General features: G+C 37.5%; 1 protein-coding gene across 2 annotated transcripts in view; it reads right to left on the bottom strand.

Moving 5' to 3' along the window:
- The window catches only part of LOC134675153 (mushroom body large-type Kenyon cell-specific protein 1), a 276,201-nt gene that overhangs the window by 9,753 nt on the left and 240,520 nt on the right, over positions 1-25,928 (bottom strand). For both annotated transcript variants that reach the window (XM_063533327.1, XM_063533328.1), the window contains 3 exons: positions 22,187-22,315; positions 18,061-18,167; positions 9,548-9,679 (listed from right to left, as the gene is read on the bottom strand). In XM_063533327.1, coding sequence (XP_063389397.1) covers positions 9,548-9,679; positions 18,061-18,167; positions 22,187-22,315 — 368 coding nt within the window. The remainder of the gene's footprint in view (positions 1-9,547; positions 9,680-18,060; positions 18,168-22,186; positions 22,316-25,928) is intronic.

The raw sequence follows: 25,928 nt of genomic DNA, 5'->3' as shown, positions 1-25,928 counted from the left end.
TGTGTCGTTTATGTTTCCGATGTAGCCCATAAGATAGCAGAACCTACTATAAACAAGGAAAGGTATCGAAGAGAACGGTTGATGGTAGCACTTGCTTTGGCAATATACTTGTGCACATATGTTTCCGATTCAGGCCACAAGATGGCAGACCCTCCAACGCGCACTGTCCCTATAGTGTTATGAGAATTTGAGAAACATTAATTATTTGCAAGTTGACACTTGACAGATGTCATATGATAATTTAGGCATGCAAATTCGCCATGCGATTCGTCATTAAATGAATGGAGATGAGTCAAAAACTTCAGAAGTGTTGGCTTTTAGGCCCCCCCCACATCTAGCGTCTTTCGAGCGTAGGCGTTTACAACTCTATGGCCGCTGCTCGACGCAACGTCGACGCAACTGCGCAGCGACGTCATTTTCCATAGCGCTGACCAGACGCCGACGCTCGAAAGACGCTAGAAGTGGGGGGCCCTTATTTTAGAGGTCGCGATCACAATACCTAAGTGCCAAATAAAGAAAGAAAGAAGAAGAAGATTTGCTAGAGTCTGTGCAGAAAGAGAAGAGTCGTGGAATGTATTGGGCCCCATACATTCCACAAATTCTTCTCTTTCCGAACAGACTCAAGCAAATTGTGGCATAAATAGTTGTTAAATGCTCAAAAACTTACTAACAGCCATGAACTCATCGCAAACGTCAGAAATGAAAATCATAAGCCATTTCTACTATATTTCTACTACGTTGAAACAGAGCCATAAAAATTTATAGCACATTGTGACGTCAGTGCCACAATACAAACGCTTTGTGGAATTCATTGAAAAAGATATTTCTGTAATTTTGGCCGTGAGAATCGTGTTTATGCGCTTTCCAAATAATTAATTTATGATCTGAATTTTTCTACTGTTTATTCTCTTTCTCCTCTCTTCCAAGCTATACATCAGTACATCACACATGGTGATGGGGCCAGATTTCCGTATCTTTCGCTTCGCCCTATCCATGGCGTCTAGAGTTAGACCAAGAAAAGTCTGCAGTGATTTTGATAGCCCACGCAGTGTAAAATGTTATTTAAAACGTCAAAACTTCTATGAAATTATGAAGTATAAATTGTATAAATAACACTTGCACTACGTGGGCTATCAAAATCACTGCAGACATTTCTTGGTCTAACTCTACTGTTTATTACATTATATTTATTTGATTTGGATTATTAGTGATGTAGTATATAGTAGTTGGACAGAGGGCCTACCGCCAACCACGTTCGACGTGTTGCCTCCCTGTCACACTTACGTACGAATTTACAAGTGCGACAGAGAGGCAACACGTCAAACGTGGTTCGCGGTAGGCCCTCAGAAACGGCGCTAGACAGAGAAGCAGTGCGTTCCTTAGTGTCAGTGGCTACCGCAAAAACCGAAATTCGCAAATTGCGGGTATCTTTCTCTTTTACTCCAACGAAGGCGTAATTAGGGTGACAGAGAAAAATCCCCGCAATTTGCGAACTTCGATTTTTGCGGTTATAGCCCAGAGGCCAAGATCCACTTCGGGTCGCTGCGCCACGGCAGTAAGTAAGTAGGTATGTTTTTTTTTAAGTAGTAGTGAGCTGTGTGTGTAATAAACCAATCATTCACCTCAAGTCTCCTGCCGATACCTATACTAACAATACTCGTAACTGATCATCGGCGACCCTTTTGTGCTTGAAATAAAGTATATCTACTAATTGTATGTAGTGGTGTTGTTGCAGAGACAAAAACTGCCGTATTCGAACTTCAAGATATTCACAAGAGACGACACGTAATAGATCCATTCTATGTAGATACGTTATAGTTTAAATATTAACTAGTTCTCTTTTGCAGCGCAATTCGGGCAACTAATGTCACTTTTACGTTAGATAGAGTAAGATATCTATTAGATGTGAATTGGATCTCTAAGTCATATCCTGTGGAAATCGTTCAAGAGTATCTCCAGAATCGCACAAATATCAAATTTGACGGGTTAGATCTTAAACATATCGTTATCGGATATTGGTATTGTCTAAAAGATATCTAATATGTATCTATTTCAAAATCCGAATCGGGCCCAAAACCATTCGCGGCGAGTTCAGTGTGTCAAGGATAGTCGTAAAGAGAATAACTGGTGGAAATTCGCTTGAAATGACTCTGATGTTATCTCACTTTAAGTTATTAGAAAAATAAAAGCAAAAACACGTAAAAAACTAATGATATCCCGACCTGACTGAATTACGTTATGAATTTTATTAATAAGTAAATAAATAAATATTATAGGACAATTTTACACAAGTCGACATACTACCACGATAAGCTCAATAAGGCTTGTGTTGTGGGTACTAAACGACGACGATATGTATATATAAAAAAAATGAATAATTAGATAATTTATTTACATGAAGGTATGAAATTTCAAATATTCTTAAAAAGTTAAATACTTATAACAATTAGAAGTTATGAGGGGGAGGGAGGGGGTTATGGGTGTGTCAAAATCATGAGCCTTCTTTTCCTTCACCGTAATCGGTTAAAAAACAGGGCAAGTGCGAGTCGGACTCGCGCACGAAGGGTTCCGTACCATAATGCAAAAAAAAACAAAAAGAAGCAAAAAAAAATACGGTCACCCATCCAAGTACTGACCACGCCCGACGTTGCTTAACTTTGGTCAAAAATCACGTTTGTTGTATGGGAGCCCCATTTAAATCTTTATTTTATTCTGTTTTTAGTATTTGTTGTTATAGCGGCAACAGAAATACATCATCTGTGAAAATTTCAACTGTCTAGCTATCACGGTTCGTGAGATACAGCCTGGTGACAGACAGACGGACGGACGGACGGACAGCGAAGTCTTAGTAATAGGGTCCCGTTTTACCTTTTGGGTACGGAACCCTAAAAATGAATACCTAATTAGATAATTTATTTACATGCAGGTATGAAATTTCAAATATTCGTAAAAAGTTAAATACTTAATAACAATTAGAGGTTATGAGGGGGGAGGGAGGGGGGGGGGGTGCGTATCGATGGCTATAAACATTTTTATTATAATATCAGTTGCAATAACGCTTATTTAGTATAATTATTAAATGATATAACAACACTTAATATATTTTCATATGACATAAATTATCATTTTATATAAAGATTAATTGATCTAATAACATTTAGCATAACATTCTTCAAGTATAATGCATATTTTCTATAATGAATTTATGATATAAAGTTATTTCATCTAAAGTAGAATTGTTGATATAATGTATTAGATATATAATTCCACATTTACTATTACACACTACAAAAAACGACTATTTTTACATATAACGAACTGCTATTTATAACTAAGTAGGTAAGGTTAAGAACTGCGACCCTTACACAAAACCAACCGCTACCAGAATACTAGGTTAGGTTAGGTTAAGAACTGCGACCCCTACACAAAACCCACCGCTACCAGAATACTAGGTTAGGTTAGGTTAAGAACTGCGACCCCTACACAAAACCAACCGCTACCAGAATACTAGGTTAGGTTAGGTTAAGAACTGCGACCCCTACATAAAACCAACCGCTACCAGAAAAGTAGGTTAGGTTAGGTTAGAATTGCGCCCATTACACAAAACAAACCACTACCTAATCTGCGTTAAACATTTACATATGTCGTCATAAAAATACTTTTACTATAATATTATACCGAATAATGCTTATATAATGATACTTGTATAATAAATGAGCATTATATCACATGATCTTTATAATAAATGAGTGTTATATCAAAAGATAATTATACAAAATGATATGAAAGATTTTAATAATATACCAAATGTATATTATACAAAATGAGTTATTATATTTTCTGAAATTATATTAAATGTTGTTATATCTACAGAAAATATATTAATTATTTTTATATCGATCATTACACACCCGGGAGGGGGTTATGGGTGTGTCAAAATCATGAGCCTTCTTTTCCTTCACCGTAATCGGTTGAAAATGGAAATCTTAAAAGTATTCAGGTATCTATTGAGTTACGTTACGCCTTCACTTCGTCTGGTGGGGGTGCGGGGGGATAATTAATTAATAGAAAAAGAGAGCGTGGGCGGTACACGTTTTGCCTGAACAAATAATATATAAATACCTACAAATAATTCTTGCAAGCACTTGACGATTTCTTGTTTTTTTTCTGTGTAGGTAGATGCATTTTAAATATTGAGAAAGCTGTAAAAGCATTATATAAATACCATATTTAGCATTATATAAAGCATTAAATAAATTCTTGCAAGATTCTTGACGAATTGTTAGGGTTCCGTACCCAAAGGGTAAAACGGGACCCTATTACTAAGACTTCGCTGTCCGTCCGTCCGTCCGTCCGTCTGTCACCAGGCTGTATCTCGCGAACCGTGATAGCTAGACAGTTGAAATTTTCACAGATGATGTATTTCTGTTGCCGCTATAACAACAAATACTAAAAACAGAATAAAATAACGATTTAAATGGGGCTCCCATACAACAAGCGTGATTTTTGACCAAAGTTAAGCAACGTCGGGAGTGGTCAGTACTTGGATGGGTGACCGTTTTTTTTTTGCTTTATTTTTTTTTTTTTTTGCATTATGGTACGGAACCCTTCGTGCGCGAGCCCGACTCGCACTTGCCCGGTTTTTATTTTTCATTTTTCTGTGCAGATACTGCAGATACATTTGAAATATTAAAGAAGCTATTTTCGCGTTCAGCAGGTCCGGATCAAGTGATGGCTCATCTCATGATAGAGGGACCTTAAGAACTAGGACCTATCTATATACCTATTTGAGACCCCCATGTACGTTCAGCGAAAATAGCGAAAAGTATTGGAGTAAACATGAAATGTGTGTCTGTGTGGCTGAACGTGTTTAACTAATTTTTTGTAACTTGATTATTAAGGATAAAAAAAGTTTGTTTTTAGGGTTCCGTACCCAAAGGGTAAAACGGGACCCTATTACTAAGACTTCGCTGTCCGTCCGTCCGTCCGTCCGTCCGTCCGTCTGTCACCAGGCTGTAACTATCTCACGAACCGTGATAGCTAGACAGTTGAAATTTTCACAGATGATGTATTTCTGTTGCCGCTATAACAACAAATACTAAAAACAGAATAAAATAAAGATTTAAATGGGGCTCCCATACAACAAACGTGATTTTTGACCAAAGTTAAGCAACGTCGGGAGTGGTCAGTACTTGGATGGGTGACCGTTTTTTTGCTTTTTTTTTGTTTTTTTTTTGACTCTGACTGAGTCCGACTCGCACTTGCCCGGTTTTTTGTATCGTTGTTTTCTATAACACAATAATTCACAAGATAGCCTTGCAACTAAAACAGTTTACAATAACTTATCAGACATAATATTATGCCACGACAAACTGTTCATCATCATCATCATCATCATCATACTTAAGAGCTTTGCTCTTATCGGTGGGTAATCGCCGCTCATTTCTATCTTGTGCCAGTCTTTTAATTTCCTCATAGGACGCATTATTTTTTATTTGGCTGAGATAAGTAATTCTAGGTCTCCCTCCGCCTATTGTTTTTTCAATCCTTCCTTCCAGGATGTTTAGGAAAAAGTTTTCACGCCTTATAAGGTGTCCTACCATCATGCCTCTCCTATTTCTACTGTTACACATCTGTTACATTATCCGACCCCCATAAAACTTTAAACACACACTGTCCATCCGAACCCGCCATTTTAAACAATCACGGCGTCGCCTGTCAAAAGGTCATCGACTCCAGATTCGTTTTCATCATTTAATGGGTGCGTTCACATCTCATTGTTTGTGAAATCCGATCGTTTCAATAGGAAGTCCAGTGTTGCCAGCGATAGGACGCGGTGACCATGGAGAATTGTTAATAGGCTTCCTAGTGTTGCCCGCTTATTTGGTTATTTTGATAAGGGTTTATGGGCTATTCAGAGTGAGTTTATTTCTGCGCTGAGGAAAATTCATCGGTTTTTATGACACTTGCAAAGCTTATTTTACGTAAATAGCTATATAACTTGTTATAGTTCGTAGGTGTACATATGATGACGGTTTTTTTCATTCATGAGAAAGAATCACGGCTCGATTCGGAAAATGAATTAGATTTCTACTAGACTTTAATATGACTTAGATATCCAAGTCACATCTAGTCGATATCTCATGTAGATCTAGTTGATCTCTAAATCGTCTCTAGATCTTGTGATTATCTCGAAATTCGAATAGGCCTGTCATTTTAGTCTCAAATTTTGTCTGCAAAATTATTTTCCTCCCTATTTTCTTCGAGAGACATTCACTGTACAAGTGTAGAATAATTTACGGCAGACATTTCAATTATGGTGGAAATTTAGTTTCCGTTCCGCACCCGTTGGTGCTTGATCGGCACTAAAAATTAACTGTCATAATAATAAAGACATACATGCTGTGTCGATCGAATGGGGTCGTGGTTATTTCTAAAGGGGCCCACAAATTACCAGTTTGCCGGACGATATCAGCCTGTCAGTTGTTCGAAACTGTCACCTTTTAAACGCAATCTACCCTCAAATGGCTCCTTAAAGCCAGGTGAGGGTAGATGAAAACATTACATGATCAAATAATGTAGGTTAAAGTCAAGTCGTTCAGTGACTGATCCAGGCGGTTTTGTATTTGGTTGGTTAACCAATAAATATTATAATATAACTACCCGAAAATTTACAACTTGTTTAGTTACTTTTATTTAAATACCTAAAGATACAGTATAGGTATGTTAACCAAACATTGTATAATGTATAAGATCGTTCATGCTAGTCGGATGGGCAAAAATTTTAGTTCTGGCTCAATAAATATCAAAACGCGTTCTTTGCCATCACTTAGTAGCGTTTTTTGGTAACACTGAGTAAGAATGTGTGTTATCATTCTAGTCTATTATACGTATAAAACTCAGTCAAGCAAACATTATTGATGTCAGTTTTTGCTTGAAGAAATCAGACCTGATACAATGAAACATTAGCAGAAAATGAGTGAAGCTATTAAATGTAACTGACTCGGCTCGGTAGCGCAGTTGAGAAAATTGCGAATTTGAATAAAAAATATCCAGTCACATGATTGATATTTTTCAGTGACCTCTATTCATTCATCTTCCTCGCGTTGTCCCGGCATTTTGCCACGGCTCATGGGAGCCTGGGGTCCGCTTGGCAACTAATCCCAAGAATTGGCGTAGGCACTAGTCTTTACGAAAGTGAATGCCATCTGACCTTCCAACCCAGAGGGTAAACTAGGCCTTATTGGGATTAGTCCGGTTTCCTCACGATGTTTTCCTTCACCGAAAAGAGACTGGTAAATATCAAATGATATTTCGTACATAAGTTCCGAAAAGCTCATTGGTACGAGCCGGGGTTAGAACCCGCGACCTCCAGATTGAAAGTCGCACGCTTTTACCGCTAGGCCACCAGCGCTCTTTCAGTGACCTCTATTATTATTTTAAAATAAAGGTGACAGCTTACAATTGAAAACCTAAAAGAGGATTAAAAGTTATGTGTACCTGTACAATTAATTGTACATACAAGGTAGAAGACTGCAATGTACTTCCAAAATCTAGCAACGTACCAGATTTTAGAAAGTCCTTTCATCATCATCATCATCATTCTAGCCTTCAGTCGCCCACTGCTGAGCATAGGCCTCAGCAGAAATAAAAACTTCTTTAAAAAAAAACTTCTTTAAAAAACTTCTTTTGAAAGTCCTTTATGGGAGAAAAAGAATTAGTTGTCAATTTATTGCCAATGGCATAATATATTTTATGGCAAGCCTAATTAAAATCAGGGTTTACAATATTATGAAAAGCCGACGTGATAATTTAAAACAAGCATTTGACCTTTCGATCAAAAGTATGTACCCAGTTGTCACGATTATACCTGTGTAAAATAATATATATTTACAGTACATATGGTCCTATTTTCCAGCACTAGTGCGTAAAATAGCACTTTTTGTGCAATGTCAAAAGTTTAAAGGGCCATATGTACTGTAAAACGTTGTACGATACACGTGCGAATAGGTAATTCGCAACTCGTGTCAATTTAAAACACTCCCTTCGGTCGTGTTTTAATTTATCGCCACTCGTTTCGAATTTCCTCTTTTTCGCACTTGTATCGTAAATAACTATTAAAGTCACAACCGTTGGTCTTTATAAATTAATAGGAACAAGCTTCACAACAACCAGCATTAATCAACGATATGTAACAATGAATTTAACACGTCATATCCGTGTCATAATAATTATTATTTTATAGCTAATTTAACAGCAAAGCAATTAAGTATTAAGCTTTCAAATTAACAAATGGATTAATTAAGTGACCTTAATTCAGTAAAACATTTAGTCTAATGGGAAAAATAGCCTAATATGATTAAAAGCTTGCATGTGTGTAATGCACTTGACCTACTGTCTTGTTTAACATGCATTTACGAGTTGAAAAGGATAAATAAAATGCAAATTGAAAGCTTTTAGTACTCTGAAAACTCCATATTTTGTAAAATTTTAAAACTCCGTGTTTGCCATGTTTTGTATAAAGATTATAGTTTTAAAAGTCTGGCAATACTGCTCAAAAGGCTCATCGGAAATGATCAAGCGCGTATCACTCGCATCAATGTTGCCATTTTATAAATTTGCAGATGCTTTAAAAAATTGTGCTGAGAGTGTGGAGATGCGATATACGAGTATGACGTTCCACGGCAAAAGATACCATTGCCCCGGCTGAATATTGGAGCGGCGTTAATAATAGCGTAAGCGCCAGCCGCCATAAGGTACCTTTTTCCGTGGAACGTCACATATCTTTACTATTTCATATCTAGTGAATCTCTAATTCATTTCCCGAATCGCGCCGTTGATTTTTAAATACTACGTCGGTGGCGGAGGAGTTACATGCGCGTTGCCGACCCTAATACCCCGCATCCTCGTTGAGCTCTGCTATAGTATGAATAATCTCAGGTGATTTTTTCGGGCTCGGACCTTAATCTGTTAAACAAAAGATATTGTTTCCTTTATGCAGTGGTTACAATGCTTACTGCTAATAGCCCCGACGTAAGTAACGGGAACAAACCCATTTAAAAAGCCAATTTACCATTCTAATTATATGGATTCGAATTCTTGAATCAACCCATTCGGAGATAACACGTTATTGTTATCTCAAAAAACAAGACCACCCTAATTGTTCTCTGAACAAGTTGTCATATGAATTTGAACCTTAATACTATCACGATAGTTGCTTTTTAAACGACATGGTTGCTTTGGCACGAGCTGTAGACCGCTCTTAAAAGAAACAAAGGCTTTTGTTTAACGGGGATTAGCACCTGAACTCGAAAAAATCATCTGAGATAATTCATACTATAAACTTACTCTCGGCAAGAACACAAAAGTATGAGTAGGTACTAATGAGTAAGGTCTAGCGTTACTTGGCTGCGGTTTACGTAACGAGGAAGGGCACTTCCCCAGTTGGGCTCTGATCTAGATCTGGACTGACACCCGCTGTGATGCCTCAGCAAGTCAGCATACTTAAGCTGGGGGGTCTTTGGGGAATACTTGTCGGCGTACATACCTGGCGTTATCCTTGGCGTCAGGAGGTGGTGTGCCACTGGTGCTGGAGGTGGACTTGGCGCTGAGATCCAGGGGCTGTTCCGCTGAGGTTGGAGAGGCGCTGGGTGCTGCTGCCTTTTCTACATCTTGTAGCCTGCGGAAGACAGAGAATTTCAGTAAGGACCATAAAGAAGTTGGTAATATAAGTCACTAGCGACCTGCCCCGGCTCTTACCCAAAACCTTAATGGCTCCTCTACACGATGGGCCAACGCCGGCCACTCCAAGGGACGCAGCCATGCGGTAGAATGAGATAGCAATATCACTTGCTCCCTCTAACGCATAAATGCGTCCCTTGGATTGGCTTGTTGGCCCATCGTGTAGAGGAGCCTTAACAAATTATACACTTCAACCTACCTAAAAAATCACTCGATTGAAAGGTGAAAACCGCGTAAAAATCCGTTCAGTAGTTTTCGAGTTTATCGCGAACATACATACACACAGACAAACGCGGCGGGGGACTTTTATAAGGTGTACTGAAGAATTTGGTAAGTATTATTTTAGGTCCAAACCCTATAGATAGGGCAAACTTCTTGACTCGAAGTCTACGGCCAGGCGTTCTCTTAATTTTCATGCTAGATTGTATGAAAATTGGGACTATTATGGGACAGTATGACATCCAGTCGCCGTAGTTTGGATAATACACCATACATTTTAATTTATTGTATTAAATACAATGTAAAAAACCTGACAGTTTCGAACGACTTATTTATGACAATTTAAAGTTATGACAATTTTAAAAAGATCATGTTTTAGAAAGATCATTTTAAAAAGGCTTTAAGTCTTGACTTTTTTGTTATAAGGTTCTACGCACCGTCTGTTCATGCATCCGCTCAGAGTGCCTACCACGAACTACGTTCGACGTGTTGCCTCTCTGTTGCACTTGTAAATTCGTACGTAAGTGTGACAGGGAGGCAACACGTCGAACTTGTTCTGGTGGAACTCAGATTATCCGCAACAGACGGCCACTTAGATTGCTTTTAGTTTTGTATAAATATCAGATTTATATTCTTTAAAAGTTCCATCGCGTTCTTTATCTACGATAATGGTACGATCTTTAACTCGGTTTGAATGTTGATGGTTATAAGAAGGCGCTTTAAATATAAATAGGCCTTAATTAGTTCAAATTTAGCCATTTTGTAAATTTTTTACATCGGCATAGACCGGATACATCAAAATAAAATAAATAAATATAAGACAATTCATAATTGTTACATATTTGCCGTAACTTATTTTTAAAATGTGTTTTTCAATTAAAAGACACATCAAGATTGTTTACCTTTTTTCTAATGCCAAAAATAACGAACTATCTGATTATAAATCTTTTAACTTTTCCCCAGTCAATAAAAAGGCTTATCTTAAAATCTTCGCCAAGATACAGCCATTTTCAGTTACCTAAACACAGTCTGCTTCCTTTTAATATGAATGCCTTTACCATATCGGAACCGGCAAGATTTACCCGATGTTTTGAATAGCGCTGTCAAACCGCTCGGAAGCGGCCGTTCGGGATAGTGGAGACGGGACGGCAAAACGCGAATTGAAATGTATATAGTCTGTATCTTTGGGTATTTGAATAAAAGCATAGTCTAATAAAACATGGTCTTCTCTTCCCAGAGTGACACAAGCCTACGTCACAATAACATGGCCGCTATATATAGCGCTATCGCATATAGCGCTGTCGCATGATGACGTAGGCTTGTGTCAGTCAGGTGACCTAGAAAAGACGGAAAGATAGTACCAGGCGGAGTATATTATTATACCATGAATAAAAGTATACAAACTATTTGTAAATTTTCGGGTAGTTATAGCATTTATTGGCTAACCAACCAAATATAAAACCGCCTGATCAGTCACTGAACGATCTGACTTTAACCTACATTATTTAATGTTTTCATCTTTCAACTGGCTTAAGGAGCCATTTGAGGGTAGATTTTGTTTACCTTTATTTAAATATCTAAAGATACAGAATATAGTTATTCGGGCGATAGTTTTTGATTTATATAGCTAAGAAGAAAAAACAGATAGAATAGACTTTAAAAAATATAACTGCGGTATCTACGCGTTGTTTTTAAAGATCTTTCGTCCTGTAGGCAAAATATGTAAATCGTTTCAATGCTAGAGCGGTAAAGAAAAAAGAAACATAAAGGTTTAAAATAGGTTATCAAATACATATATAGTGTCGACATACTACTCATATAGTGTCAACATACTACTCGTAAGATTCTTAGTTTTAGTAACGACTATAACCCCTCACTTCACGTTTAAACTAAAATTAACTACAAACTGTTAAAATATCACCTGAATCTTCTCACATTCAACAAACAACTATTGAATCGTCAGTCGGCATCACGACTTGAGCGAAAAGCGTCTCAATGCGCATTCAGGGCACAAAGGCGGGCGTGTTATTGTGCCTTCTTGAGGTGACGTCGCATTGAACGCAGAATTTAGAGCAAGCTAATGTATATGTGGACGGTTTGAAGGCCTATTCAAAGGCAAATGGTCTAGTTATAGGCAGAATATGATGTTTTCTATTTAATAAATTAGTTAAAACCCAAACACGGCCAGTTATAGGTATTATACCTTGTGTTATTGTGCCTTCTTGACGTGACGTCGCATTGAACGCCAAATTTAGAGCAAGCTAATGTATATGTGGACGGTTTTGAGGCCTATTCAAAGGCAAATGGTCTAGTTATAGGCAGAACATGTGCTTCTTAGTTGTTTTCATTTTTTATATCACGTCGGTTTAATTATAGTTAATTTGATTAGAATTCTCTTCGCCTTTAATTTAAAGGTTTTTTTGGAACTTCACCCAGCATCCTTTTTTTCTAACATAGTGTTCATATAAAATCATGCCTGTGTAAACTTTATCATCAACTCCAAAATATAGTACCTAAATACATATAATATACCTACCTACGTTTATAAGCAGTTGGGGGCGAAAATTATGGTTAATTCATAATATCGATGTATTCATGAACTTCCCCTCTGTTATTAAATTTTGGCCCTAAATTCTGATATCTTTTTTCAAACGACCTTTCATATAAGTTTTGAGTTCCGGAATCAGTGGAAGAAAAAGATTCAAGGCATACCCCAGCAGCTCAGGATGCAAAGAAGAATAAGAAAATAACAATCTTCAGCCTTCTGGGCACCCTGTCCGTTGACGGCGATTTAGGCCTATTTTTTTACCTGTAGCAAAGACATATGTAATTTCGTATAAGATGAATAAAATCAAAGAAAAAAACGTGCCTCGGAAATCAAGAAAAAGTCATTCTCGGATAGATGGCGCACACACCTTGAGCCTATTCTCGGCTAGATGGCGTGACGACACCGTTTCATATTTAACAATTTTAACACATAGATATCAGTGAATGAACATGGGTCAAAATGGTATAAAAATAATAAAATCATTAATCAATATAAATATACATTTTTTTGATAATTTTATACGTGTTTATTTTGAGTTATAGTCGTGTGTCGATAGATGGCAGTAAATTTACAGTGACTACATTTACTATGACAGAACTCCTCTATACTATCTATTCTTTTTGCCTGTAGGTAGGTTAAGTATTTAGTATTAAGTTTTATTATGTTGATTTTTGTTTATTTCATTTAGTTTCCATTACTCATTGCATTGTTTATATAAAATTATAACATCAATGACTTAAAATTATAAAAATATCTAATTTAACTACTTTATCTAAGTAAAGGCACGTAGAGAACAAGTCAGGTGCACTCCAAGGCCGCATGGTTGTTGCATTTGAAATTTAAATGAGATACGTCCATACTATTGTTTGACTCATTAGTGTCATGTACTAAGTAACGAGCATATTTAGGCAAGATATTTGCATAACAAACAAGAACTAAGATGTAAAGGGTCAGAACAAAAAAAACCGGGCAAGTGCGAGTCGGACTCGCGCACGAAGGGTTCCGTACCATAATGCAAAAAAAGGCAAAAAAGAAACGGTCACCCATCCAAGTACCTACTGACTATTTTTAACGTGATTTTAACGTCTTATAAATCAATGAACACAGTAGCATGCACGAAAAAGTGTCACGTTGTGGACAGATCTCCATGGTAACGCTGTGGACACATCTCCATGGTAACTTTACGGCCAAAGTATGCAATTTTTCATCAATGTTTTCTTCGTTATGACGTTATCACGCAAAATTATCGTCCGAAAACCGACTTTACAGACAACCATAATGTTCCTTAATGTCAATTTTTAATAACAAATTATAACACTTTTAGTTCGTCTTTTTTAGCATTAGAAATAAGGTAAACAATCTTGATGTGTCTTTTAATTGAAAAACACATTTTAAAAATAAGTTACGGCAAATATGTAACAATTATGAATCTAATCCGATCATTTATATTCTTCTGCTTTCATAAGTAATCGGTTTTGATTTTTAAAAAGCGTTTTTCAATCAAAAGACTTGTCAAGATCGCTTACCTTCTTGCAAATTCTTTCTAAGGGCTGATTTAGACGGCGCGCGAACTCGCATGCGATTTTAGTTACACTGCGGACTGTGGATTACATCCAATTCAACCGACCAATCAAAACCCGCAATGGTATAAAAATCGCAGGCGAGTTCTCGCATCGTCTAAATCGGGCTTAATGCTAAAAAACTAACTATATCTATGCTATTAGAATAAAGCAGAATATCCAATTGCTGTGATATCCCGGTTCGCGTCGTTACGAACGACGTGCGAAGGTCGAGAGGAATACGTGATATCGATACTTTATTGCTATTCCGTCATAAACTGGGGCGTCTTCTTACGAGTATACACCGCTTTTAGGGTCCCGTTCTGTCTAATAAAACCCCATGGAAATATTACTTAAGTTAAGGGGCCTACTGATTTAAACTGAACAGTCCGCCGGACGGTATCGGCCTGTCAGTGTCGGAACTGTCAAAATTTTGTTCTAATTGACAGGCCGATACCGTCCGGCCGACTGTTAATCAGTGGGCCCCTTTAAATTAATTATAGCCGAAGGATTCCCAACCTTTTTGCGATAAGCCACTTCTTGGTGAAAAAAAATGATGCCCCGTTAGAAAAAAACCGGGTAAGTGCGAGTCGGACTCGCGCACGAAGGGTTCCGTACCATAATGCAAAAAAAAAAAACGGTCACCCATCCACTGACCACTCCCGACGTTGCTTAACTTTGGTCAAAAATCACGTTTGTTGTATGGGAGCCCCACTTAAATATTTATTTTATTCCTTTTTAGTATTTGTTGTTATAGCGGCAACAGAAATACATCATCTATGAACATTTCAACTGTCTAGCTATCACGGTTCGTACAGCCTGGTGACAGACGGACGGACGGACGGACGGACAGCGAAGTCTTAGTAATAGGGTCCCGTTTTACCCTTTGGGTATGGAACCCTAAAAAGACAAGAATGCTTCGGGTAAGGGCGACACACTTAATTTCACCCGCGTTTGCGATAGTATACGGGTAGAAAATTTGAATTTATCTCTAACTAAGTATTCTTATATTTAAAATTTAGTTGACAGCAAAAACACACGTACCTACCTATATCAAAATCGTTCACTATCATATACGTAGGTAGACTAGACTGTAGACCATCAACTCAGTACCTTTAAAACTACGATTTAATACATTATATGCCATATATCCCTCGATAAAACCAAAGAGCTATCCGTTTCAGTACATAAAAACTAAAATGACCTAACTCCATCCCGCACACACGATTATACTCCTAACATCCAAACACTTAAAACCTATAATGGCATAAACACCGTAAAGTTCTGGATACATATTTACTGAAGCTACATAAGGAGTGAGTGACGGTAAGCGTCCTTTTAAAAGGTCAGTCGCGTCCAGGATACTTTGAAAAGGCCAGTTGGAATCGAAAGTTAATGCCTGAATTGTGCCTATAAAAGATGGCTGAAAAACTGAAACAGGAAAAGAAATAACATTGAACAGTATTTTTTAACGTAAGTATTTTTCAAAGGAATCGTTTTAAACCGACTTCAAAAACAAAGGTACTACCTATATAATCAATTCGACCGTGTTTTTTTTTGTAACTTCTGAACCGAGAATGAGAGAGGATTTCCAGATGTTTTAAGATTATTTTATTTTCCTACACTTTATTTTAACCTTAGATAAGTATATACAGGGTGATTCATGAGACGTGAGCAGGACTAATCCTGCACACTCAGTAACTGATAATTTATCGATCACCGTCGTATGTAGGTGAAACAACCACACTTTTTCCTATTTTTTAACTTTTTGGCGAGGGCAAATTTAGTTCTCTACAATCATGGTCACCCTACAAGACCTAATTAATAAACATAAAACCTCTTTAACCGTCATGACAGCATTATGATTACGAAGAAAATAAACTGTCAAACTTGAGTGAGATACGAGTTTTCAAAAGTAACCAGACCGTGATGACATTCAATTTGACACAGAATATCGGTAGTTTAGTATTCTAATCGTAGGGTGACCATGCATGTCGTAAATAAATTAATAACTTTTTTTTTTCAACACGACTAAAAAATTTACGTTAACCTCACTAATACTGATACTAAACAGTTGCTTATAATTTAGGAAATGCGCTGTGTTAGTCCTGCTCACGTCTCCTGAATCACCCTGTATAGGTGATTGTGAAAATAATTTCAGACTAATCATTGTCACAGCAAAAGTATGTCATCAGTAATCTCTAAATTACATGCAACAAGTCGAATAGGTTCCTTTTATATTCCTAGTAAATGAATCTGTAATCTGTAACCATCACTACCCGTTGTATTTTATTATTATTTATTTTATTATTTTAATCTTTATTGCACAATACATGAAGGTACAAATGGCAGACTTAATGCCTTAAGGCATTCTCTGCCAGTCAACCAATGCGTCAAACCAGAAAGATTAAGTAGGTGCAGTGTCTTTAAAGTAAATGAATTTGTAACCAAGACTATACAATATACATACATTGTATATTAATATAAAGTATGTTGATAAACTTACACATTTTACTCGATTTCTGCTAAATAATTAACATAAATTTCAAATTCGAATAGGCACTTAACCAATTATATACTAAATTTAATCTCAGCAACACAATACAATTTCATTCATCTCTCATCAATTCACTCGTTTCAGACAAATCACGTACCTTAGGGCAAACGGCTATATAATAAACAATTTAAATCGATTGTTCCCACTATCTATACCTACTGTTTTCCGAAGGGCATATAAACTTCATCTCATACTTCTAAAAACGTCTTATGTATCCTGCCTACGTTCAGACCGTTACGACTTTTGGAACGATAACGTGGGGCCATTCGAATGGCATTGAAGTAAATACCATACTATCGGCTTCTAATTTCTTCCCTATAAATCAGTATATAATAGCCCAAACTATTGTTTATTGTGCCAGTTACCTTGGGTTCGCACGATGTTGGCTACTTTTGAATATAGCTCTTGAATTGTTTTGATATATTTTGATAGATTTACTTGAAGATTATATTAAGTGGATACCATCATAATGGTAGGTGAAGGTTAGCAACTAAATGCTAACATAGTTTTGTTTAGGTAAGATTTCATTATTAGTATTTAAAGGCCTGTGCACACCGGCTGCGTGTGCGTGACGTGCACGTACGCGTGCGGAGTTGTAGTATACAGATCCTTATGAGAGATGGCACACCGCTTGCCGGCACGCAAGCCGGTGTGGCTCGGCCTAAAAACACAAGAGTTCAAAATGTTATGGTTTAATAAATTAAATTAGAGCTTTCGTCACATTCAGAGAGAGAGAGTAATCAATGATAATAGTACTCGTAATAACGTACTCTTACTCTATTGACAACAATATCAACAGTCGTGACGTAAGTTGATGTCATCCGTGTAACTGTTGTCTCGAAGTGCATCTGACTCAGTAGATTGCACTTATCGACGCTTGTAAGTCCAGAGCGGCTACCGCGAAAACCGAAATTCGCAAATTGCGGGGATCTTTCTCTTTTACTCCAACGAAGGCGTAATTAGAGTGACAGAGAAAAATCCCCGCAATTTGCGAACTTCGATTTTTGCGGTTATAGCCCAGTTGTACCACCTCTGCCAGCCGTATTCGAACAATGAGATACGTCAAATACTAGATATTGAAACGATATGGATTGGATATGTCAGTGTCAAACAAGTGTCAAAATTGACGTCTCTTCAAACAAAAACGTCACTTTTGACACTTGTTTGACACTGACATATCCATTCCATATCGTTTCTATATCTAGTATTTGACGTATCTCATTGTTCGAATACGGCTGTGTATTCTAATTCTAAAGCGCTGACTAGACGCCGACACTCAAAAGACGCTAGTGTGGGATCTCTCTTAAAGTCGTTAGACCAGCTTTAAACGCCATAACGTCGTCGTGTGATGTGTACCTTGTGGAGACGCATGAAGGTTGATTTTGGATTGTAGCGGTTGTTGACGTCTTTGGTCAAATGGTTAAAGGTTCTGTTACCTGTCAGGGAGCCGGGGGGCTAGCCGCTGCATCAGCCACGCTTGCGACAGCGCTGGTGGCACCAGACCCGTGCCCAGCGCGGCCAGCGTCGCGATCATCTGCTGCAGCTGGAAATAGAAAATATGGTCAGACGAATTCATCAACAACATCTTTAAAACCATCATCATCATCAACATCGTTATTATTAGCCCGTTGCAGTCCATTACTGGATATAGGCCTCTCCCATGGTACGCCACAGCATCTTTACAACGCTATGCTAAAATAGGACTGGGCAGGGTACGTCTGCATAATGTACCCGGAGCGCTGGGCCAAACTGGGTCCCATAGGATGGATCTCATAAGGCAAAGGAAGACCAAAACGGAGATGGCCAGACGACCTAGGTACAATGCACGAGTATTATGAAAAGTTAAATTTAATGCGCATACCTACATTTAGTTTTAAGTGCTCTGTATTGTTCAGGTTAAAGTAATTCCCCTACCCTATATAAAACCGCTAAGAAACCAAAATAAGTGACTGATAAAAGCATTCATCCATTGTCATTAATAATGACACAAACGAAATGACTAATTATGTGGTTTAGGTATGACTTGCAAAAAAAAAACAAATAATTGACGAAAAGGTTTACTTTACCACGGGAAGTAGGTATTTTGAAGGAACTATAGTCTATATCTTTAGGTATTTAAATAAAAGTAATCAAAAAATTTGTAAATTTTCGGGTAGTTAAGTTAACCCGCCAAACCGACCAAATACAAAACCGTCTGGACAAGTCACTGAACGACCTGACTTTAACCTACATTATTTGATCGTGTAATGTTTTCATCTACCCTCAACTGGCTTAAGGAACCATAACACCTAAAGATACAGAGTATAGAGTTAGACCAAGAAAAGTTGCAACGATTTTATCACACGCAGTGCAAGTGTTATTTATACGTCATAATAAATATCATAGAAGTATGACGTTTGAAATAACACTAGCACTGCGTATGCTATCAAACTCGTTGCAGACTTTTCTTGGTCTGACATGAGAATATCGGTATTATGGCGTATTCACACTGAGTATAACGGGTTCGTTGGCAGTGAACGATCCAGTGTGATTGCGCCATTATTTTTAAGTTCTTAGTACGGGCGATTCCAGTACGGATATGATGGTCGTTCTTGTCTACGTGACAGCGTGATAAAACAGTGTCCGTCACTTTCTATCCCATGGTGTTAAAAAGAGACAGTTATTTTATCACGTGGATAAAGATGGATAAAGCCATCCATAATACGCCAGCAGAGATCCAGAGTCCATAAACAGCTTTGAATAATCGGCTAACATTGAATGGGAATATAAAAATAGGTTTTTATAATTGAAAGAAAAGCCCATCAAGATTAACAAAAAACCGGGCAAGTGCGAGTCGGACTCGCGCACGAAGGGTTCCGTACCATAAAGCAAAAAAAAAATGCAAAAAGAAAACGGTCACCCATCCATGTACTGACCACGCCCGACGTTGCTTAACTTTGGTCAAAAATCACGTTTGTTGTATGGGAGCCCCATTTAAATCTTTATTTTATTCTGTTTTTAGTATTTGTTGTTATAGCGGCAACAGAAATACATCATCTGTGAAAATTTCAACTGTCTAGCTATCACGGTTCGTGAGATACAGCCTGGTGACAGACAGACGGACGGACGGACGGACGGACGGACAGCGAAGTCTTAGTAATAGGGTCCCGCTTACCCTTTGGGTACGGAACCCTAAAAACAACTTTAACTATTAAGTAGGACGAGTAGTAGGTAAAGTTTATTTTTAGACCTGTATTTCTGTATTTATATATTTAGATATGTACATTATGATAATGACAACTGTTTCCCTGTGACATCAGTCAAATAATCATTTTAATATAAACTTTCCTCAAAACAACACTCGATCTGTGATCCAAACAACGTTGTAATGTAAACAAAATCTAATACTGAACTTTTTCACCATATTTACAGTTTCCAATACGATTTGTTCGTGGAGCTTCGATTCTCATCTCGTGTCTCTAGGGACATCTTTGTTTGCGTGTGTTTGTTTGCTTTTCTGTTTCTAATAATAAATGTATCTATGGCTGTTATTGGAAATCGTACGGGGGAAGTATATAGTATTGTATGAGTCTTAATATTTATTAACTAACTGTAATAGTGAAAAACCGGTTAAAGTCGTTGAATATGGTCATTCGGTTAATCGAAAGATATGTAACTTTCAACATAATAAATAAATAAAACCAAATAAAACAAACTACGTGTATGTGAGGTGTGCAATAAAGAGTATTGTATTGTATTGTATTGTAATAAATAAAGAAAAGTATACCTCGTCTGCTTTCGTCATCAAAAACTGCAATCCTTACTCGAAACGAACTCCAAAACAACACAACTTTCTAAAACTAAATATAAAATAAACACTTAATTAAACTGTTTTTATTCGACTGTTGTTCGATGAATGTCCGAAACCAAACTAACAGCGTCAAAGGTACAAACAATAGTTTTATCATCTGTATTTCCCATTTAAACCGCAATTATGTCATTTTGAGGTAAAACATCTTGCTTTTTCATGTATACGTAGCAGAGTGTTTTCCTTAGTTTTTGAAAATAAAGAACAACGTAGGTACAGTCACCTGCAATAAAATGTTACTCTTCATAGGCCGCAAAATATGTGACATTTTCAGTAGGAGCTACTGTAATAGATTTTTCAAGAGATGACGCACTTCTTAACATACATTGGAGTTCAAAGTAACATTTTCGGTTCCTAGCATTTCGAATTACAACGTGACTTTTCATGACAGAAGGGTCCTTATGCTTCAAGCGCAATAAGGTCCCTTTTATCTGAAATTCCAACAGAAATTCTAAGAGAAAAGTCCTTATTGCACACGAAGCATAAGGACATGCATGGTGCATGATGATCACCCTAAAATTAGAATATCTACTAAACTACCGATATTCTGTGTCAAATTGAATATCATCACTGTCATCAGTCATCACGGTCTGGTTATTTTTGAAAACTCGTATCTCACTCAAGTTTGACAGTTTATTTTCATCGTAATCAAAATGCTATCATTACGGTTAAAGAGATTTTATGTTTATTAATTAGGTCTTGTAACCTAACCATGATTGTAGAGAATTAAATTTGCCCTCACCAAAAAGTAAAAAATTGGGAAAAAGAGTGATTGTTTCACCTAAATACGACGGTGATCGATCAATTACCAGTTACTGAGTGTGCAGGATCAGTCCTGATCACGTCTCATGAATCATCCTGTATAATTGTATATTTGGAACGTTGGCTTGAAAGATGTTTATGAGCGCGACCGTACAGACTGGCGTGTTTTCAAGTTTGCCATAATTTACCTAAACAACATCCTCTAAGATTTTATTTCGTCATTTATCCTGTGTTTATTTCCTCTTAACACACATCACACAGAACACACAGGATGACTGGATCATAATTCTATGACAGTTAAAAAAATACGCGCTACACTAATTACGCGGGAAATGCGCAACTGATCGTGATCAAATCACGTCACAAAACCGTGTCATAAAATATTTCAAGGTTTCTTGCAACATAGAATAAAATAATCCTTGATGACGTATGAAAAAAGGTACCACGTGAATATATAGTCCTAACATAGCGACAATAATGTAATTTTTTTTTAAATTATGAGAAAATTGGGTACCTATATTTGTAGCAAACATTGCAGCAGAAGTGGAGCTGATTTTTAGTGTTCCGTACAAAACTTTGTTCATGGAACACTTATGGGATCACTTCGGTCTTGCAAATAAGTTAATTGTTGAATATTTTACTGTTTTCATATCAAAATTGAGCTAGGGGACAAATTTTCTAGAACTTAATGCCAGCTTGTGGAGCCTTTGATCTTTACTCCCAGCTGAATTCAGGTTTTGCAGTATTTAAGTTGAAGCAGCGGCCGAATACTTACACAGCCAAGTTATTAAATGAATAAAAAGTATAATGCTTACCTGTGCAATAGCTTGTGGACTCTGCGCCTCCAATTGCATCTGTTGCAGCAGTTGAGGGGGAGCGGCGGCCGGACTCTTCACTCCGGAGACGCCTACTGTCGGCCTCGGAGGGACTCTTCATACAATCAAGCTTCTTACCTGTGCAATAGCCTGCGGACTCTGCGCCTGCAGCTGCATCTGCAGCAGGTGTTGCAGCAGTTGGGGGGGAGCGGCGGCCGGACTCTTCGCGCCGGAGACGGAACTACTGTCGGACTCGGAGGCCGGACTCTGGAACAAACAAACAGCGTTTCAAAAAACCTGATTACGTATCTGTATAAAAAGTTGATTAAATAACGATTTAATTTCGAGGCGGAGAAGACCGTCTATCAGGTAAGGGTGTACCCTTGTTTTGCCGACAAACTTTTCATCGAATATTATTTCATCGACAACGATTCATCGAAACTTTGGTACTAGTAATATTGTTTGGCGTTATTTTGTTTCATATACTATTTATTTAAATTTTTCTTACTGCGTAGAAATACTATTCAACGAATATTACTTGATCGCTGATTCATTTCAAATTATTTTAATTGGCACAACTACTAAACATTGCAATTCATTTGTTCGACGTATTACTTTAATACCTTTTTATGTCGTACTACTCATTTATACATTTTTCTGTTGTAAGAATTTTAGGTTTCGGTTAGGTTAGAACTGCGACCCCACACAGAAACGAACGGCTATCAAAGTCGGTTTAGGTTAGGTTAGAACTGCAACCCCACACAGAAACGAACGGCTTTCAAAGTAGGTTTAGGTTAGGTTAGAACTGCGACCCCACACAGAAACGAACGACTTTAAAAGTAGGTTTAGGTTAGGTTAGAACTGCGACCCCACACAGAAACGAACGGCTTTCAAAGTAGGTTTAGGTTAGGTTAGGTATAACTGCGACCCCACACAGAAACGAACGGCTATCAAAGTAGGTTTAGGTTAGGTTAGAACTGCGACCCCACACAGAAACGAACGGCTTTCAAAGTAGGTTTAGGTTAGGTTAGAACTGCGACCCCACACAGAAACGAACGGCTTTTAAAGTAGGTTTAGGTTAGGTTAGAACTGCGACCCCACACATAAACGAACGGCTATCAAAGTAGGTTTAGGTTAGGTTAGAACTGCGACCCCACACAGAAACGAACGGCTTTCAAAGTAGGTTTAGGTTAGGTTAGAACTGCGACCCCACACAGAAACGAACGGCTATCAAAGTCAAATATTACAAATTGAAATAATTTTATGCGTAATAAATTTTATTAAATGCAATCCAAAATGAAATAAGAAAACCCGTGAAGAAATACCACGATATAAACTATATACGAAATAACTCGAGTGCCAATTAAAAGTCCCCGATGTAAATTTACTAGTATCAATTCTTCGACGCAATGACTTGTCGATGAAATGAAAATACTTGAAACGTTGTCTTCGAAATAACATTCGATGAAATGTCTGTCGGCAATTCAAGGGTAAACCAGAACTGCGACCCCACACAGAAACGAACGGCTTTTAAAGTAGGTTTAGGTTAGGTTAGAACTGCGACCCCACACATAAACGAACGGCTATCAAAGTAGGTTTAGGTTAGGTTAGAACTGCGACCCCACACAGAAACGAACGGCTTTCAAAGTAGGTTTAGGTTAGGTTAGAACTGCGACCCCACACAGAAACGAACGGCTATCAAAGTCAAATATTACAAATTGAAATAATTTTATGCGTAATAAATTTTATTAAATGCAATCCAAAATGAAATAAGAAAACCCGTGAAGAAATACCACGATATAAACTATATACGAAATAACTCGAGTGCCAATTAAAAGTCCCCGATGTAAATTTACTAGTATCAATTCTTCGACGCAATGACTTGTCGATGAAATGAAAATACTTGAAACGTTGTCTTCGAAATAACATTCGATGAAATGTCTGTCGGCAATTCAAGGGTAAACCATCAGGTAAGATCGCTTACAAACTCAAGTGGAGCTTGTAAACGATTTTACAGACGATCGGTAGAGCAGAAGGAGCTTCGTCGCTTCTTCTTTCTGACTGTGTCTGTGTAAGAACTTATACAAATACGAAAGTTCTGGCCAATCGGTCTTCCGATAAAATAATGGTATTACTTATTGTATACCAAAAATTCTATACATAACGCAATATTTCACCGACAAAATCACAATTTCCTTGTTTTCCATACCTCAAAACAGCCTCTAACGTTACATGGTGACGTCACGATGTATTGCCATCATGTCAGAAGCGTTTCGTCAGTAAAGTGCGGGTGCCAAACCATCATTTGTGACTTTTGTAATGCTTTAAGAACCTGATCGATTGATACCATTCAAAAAAATTGTCAAATACCCTATTGTGACGAATGTAGATATCTTATATCAAAGAAAAATAAGAAATAAGCAGTTTTGAGTTATTTACAATATGAGTGGTGGTAATTACTATAACTGTTCCAAATTTTAGGTATCTACGTCAAACGGTCTCTGAGAAAAACGCATTTAACTGATTTGCAAGACCGAAGTGATCCCATAAAAAGGGGAAACGTCAGTAGAAACCGTAAAATGAAACAACAATAGTATCAAATTACCCCATCGTTTCCAACCAATCAAAATGTCCTTAGCCGATAGTAATTAATTCTGATTTGCAGATTAAGGTCGTGCAGTACTACAGTACAACTGGCTTAGTTCTGTCTGTCAAAGTCAGTTAAATCTTGAGGTTTGGTGGTTACGAAGGCTGATTGCTATTAGGTATACATTTTTTTAGCCTATTGTAGTGTCCCACTGCTGGGCAAAGGCCTCTCCCCCTGATTTCCACAACTCCCGCTGTAGTGCCTTCTCCGGCCAGCCACTGATGAAGGTGTCTCAGTCGTCCCGCCATCTCCGTCTGGGCCTGCCACGTCCGCGCTTCTTTTGCGGCATCCACTTGGTGGCTATACTAGCCCACCTATCCGGATGCATGCGGCAGACATGACCCGCCCAGTCCCACTTCTTCTTAGGTTCTTTTTAGGTATACATAATTAATATAAATTTACATTTCAATCGAGTGAAAAGCGGTTTGCGTCCTTTTTGCGTATTTACAAGAAAAAATTACGTATTTGTTTTATTTATTGCTAATTTATACCCCGGGCCCAAAGTACAGCATGCAATGGATTTTTATACGCCTCATTGACAATTATAACTCAAATTCTGGTTACAATATTTAATTGCCAAAGCAACATAATATTTCAAGGTCTTTAAAATCTTTTTGTCTTTGCTCATTCTGATTTTTTTTTATAAATTTACATTTTTGAAGAAAAAATAAATTACTAGTTATAAAGGGCGATATCTGACTTTCTCAGATTTTAATTTTTTTGTAGGTTTACAATAATAGAAATTTATTAATAAGTTTAGTTACTACTGGGTTGGTTAGTACTGTACAATAAATTGTACAGAAGGTATATGGAAACTATTACTGGAATAAAACAATTTTCATTTCATTTCATTAAAGAACACAAAGTAATATAGTCCATATAGAACGTCTATATCGAAATATAGGAAGTTTCTATTTCAAGTACCTAATACAAAATATACGAATTGAATTTTGTAAAAGAGTGCATTAGAAAAACCCCCGACTAATGAGCCATGTTTTCAAACTCAAAATGGATAAACGGTACTTGCCAACATACAGAGAAGGTCTATCGCGTACCACGTTAGACGTGTTGCTTCTCCATCGCACTTGTAAATTCATACGTAAGTGTGACAGGCAACACGTCGAACGTTCGCGGTAGGCCCTCAGAAACCATTCCATAATATGAGTGACGTGCTTCATTCACCTTGCCGGCCCGCTAATCGTGGCCACCTTGAATATTAACTAGCGCCTCTAC

Source organism: Cydia fagiglandana, chromosome 21 (genome assembly GCF_963556715.1).
Source record: "Cydia fagiglandana chromosome 21, ilCydFagi1.1, whole genome shotgun sequence".
In the NCBI taxonomy this organism is placed as follows: Eukaryota; Metazoa; Arthropoda; class Insecta; order Lepidoptera; family Tortricidae; genus Cydia; species Cydia fagiglandana.
Note: the sequence above shows the minus strand (reverse complement) of the source record. Positions and strands in the feature narration are given on the sequence as shown.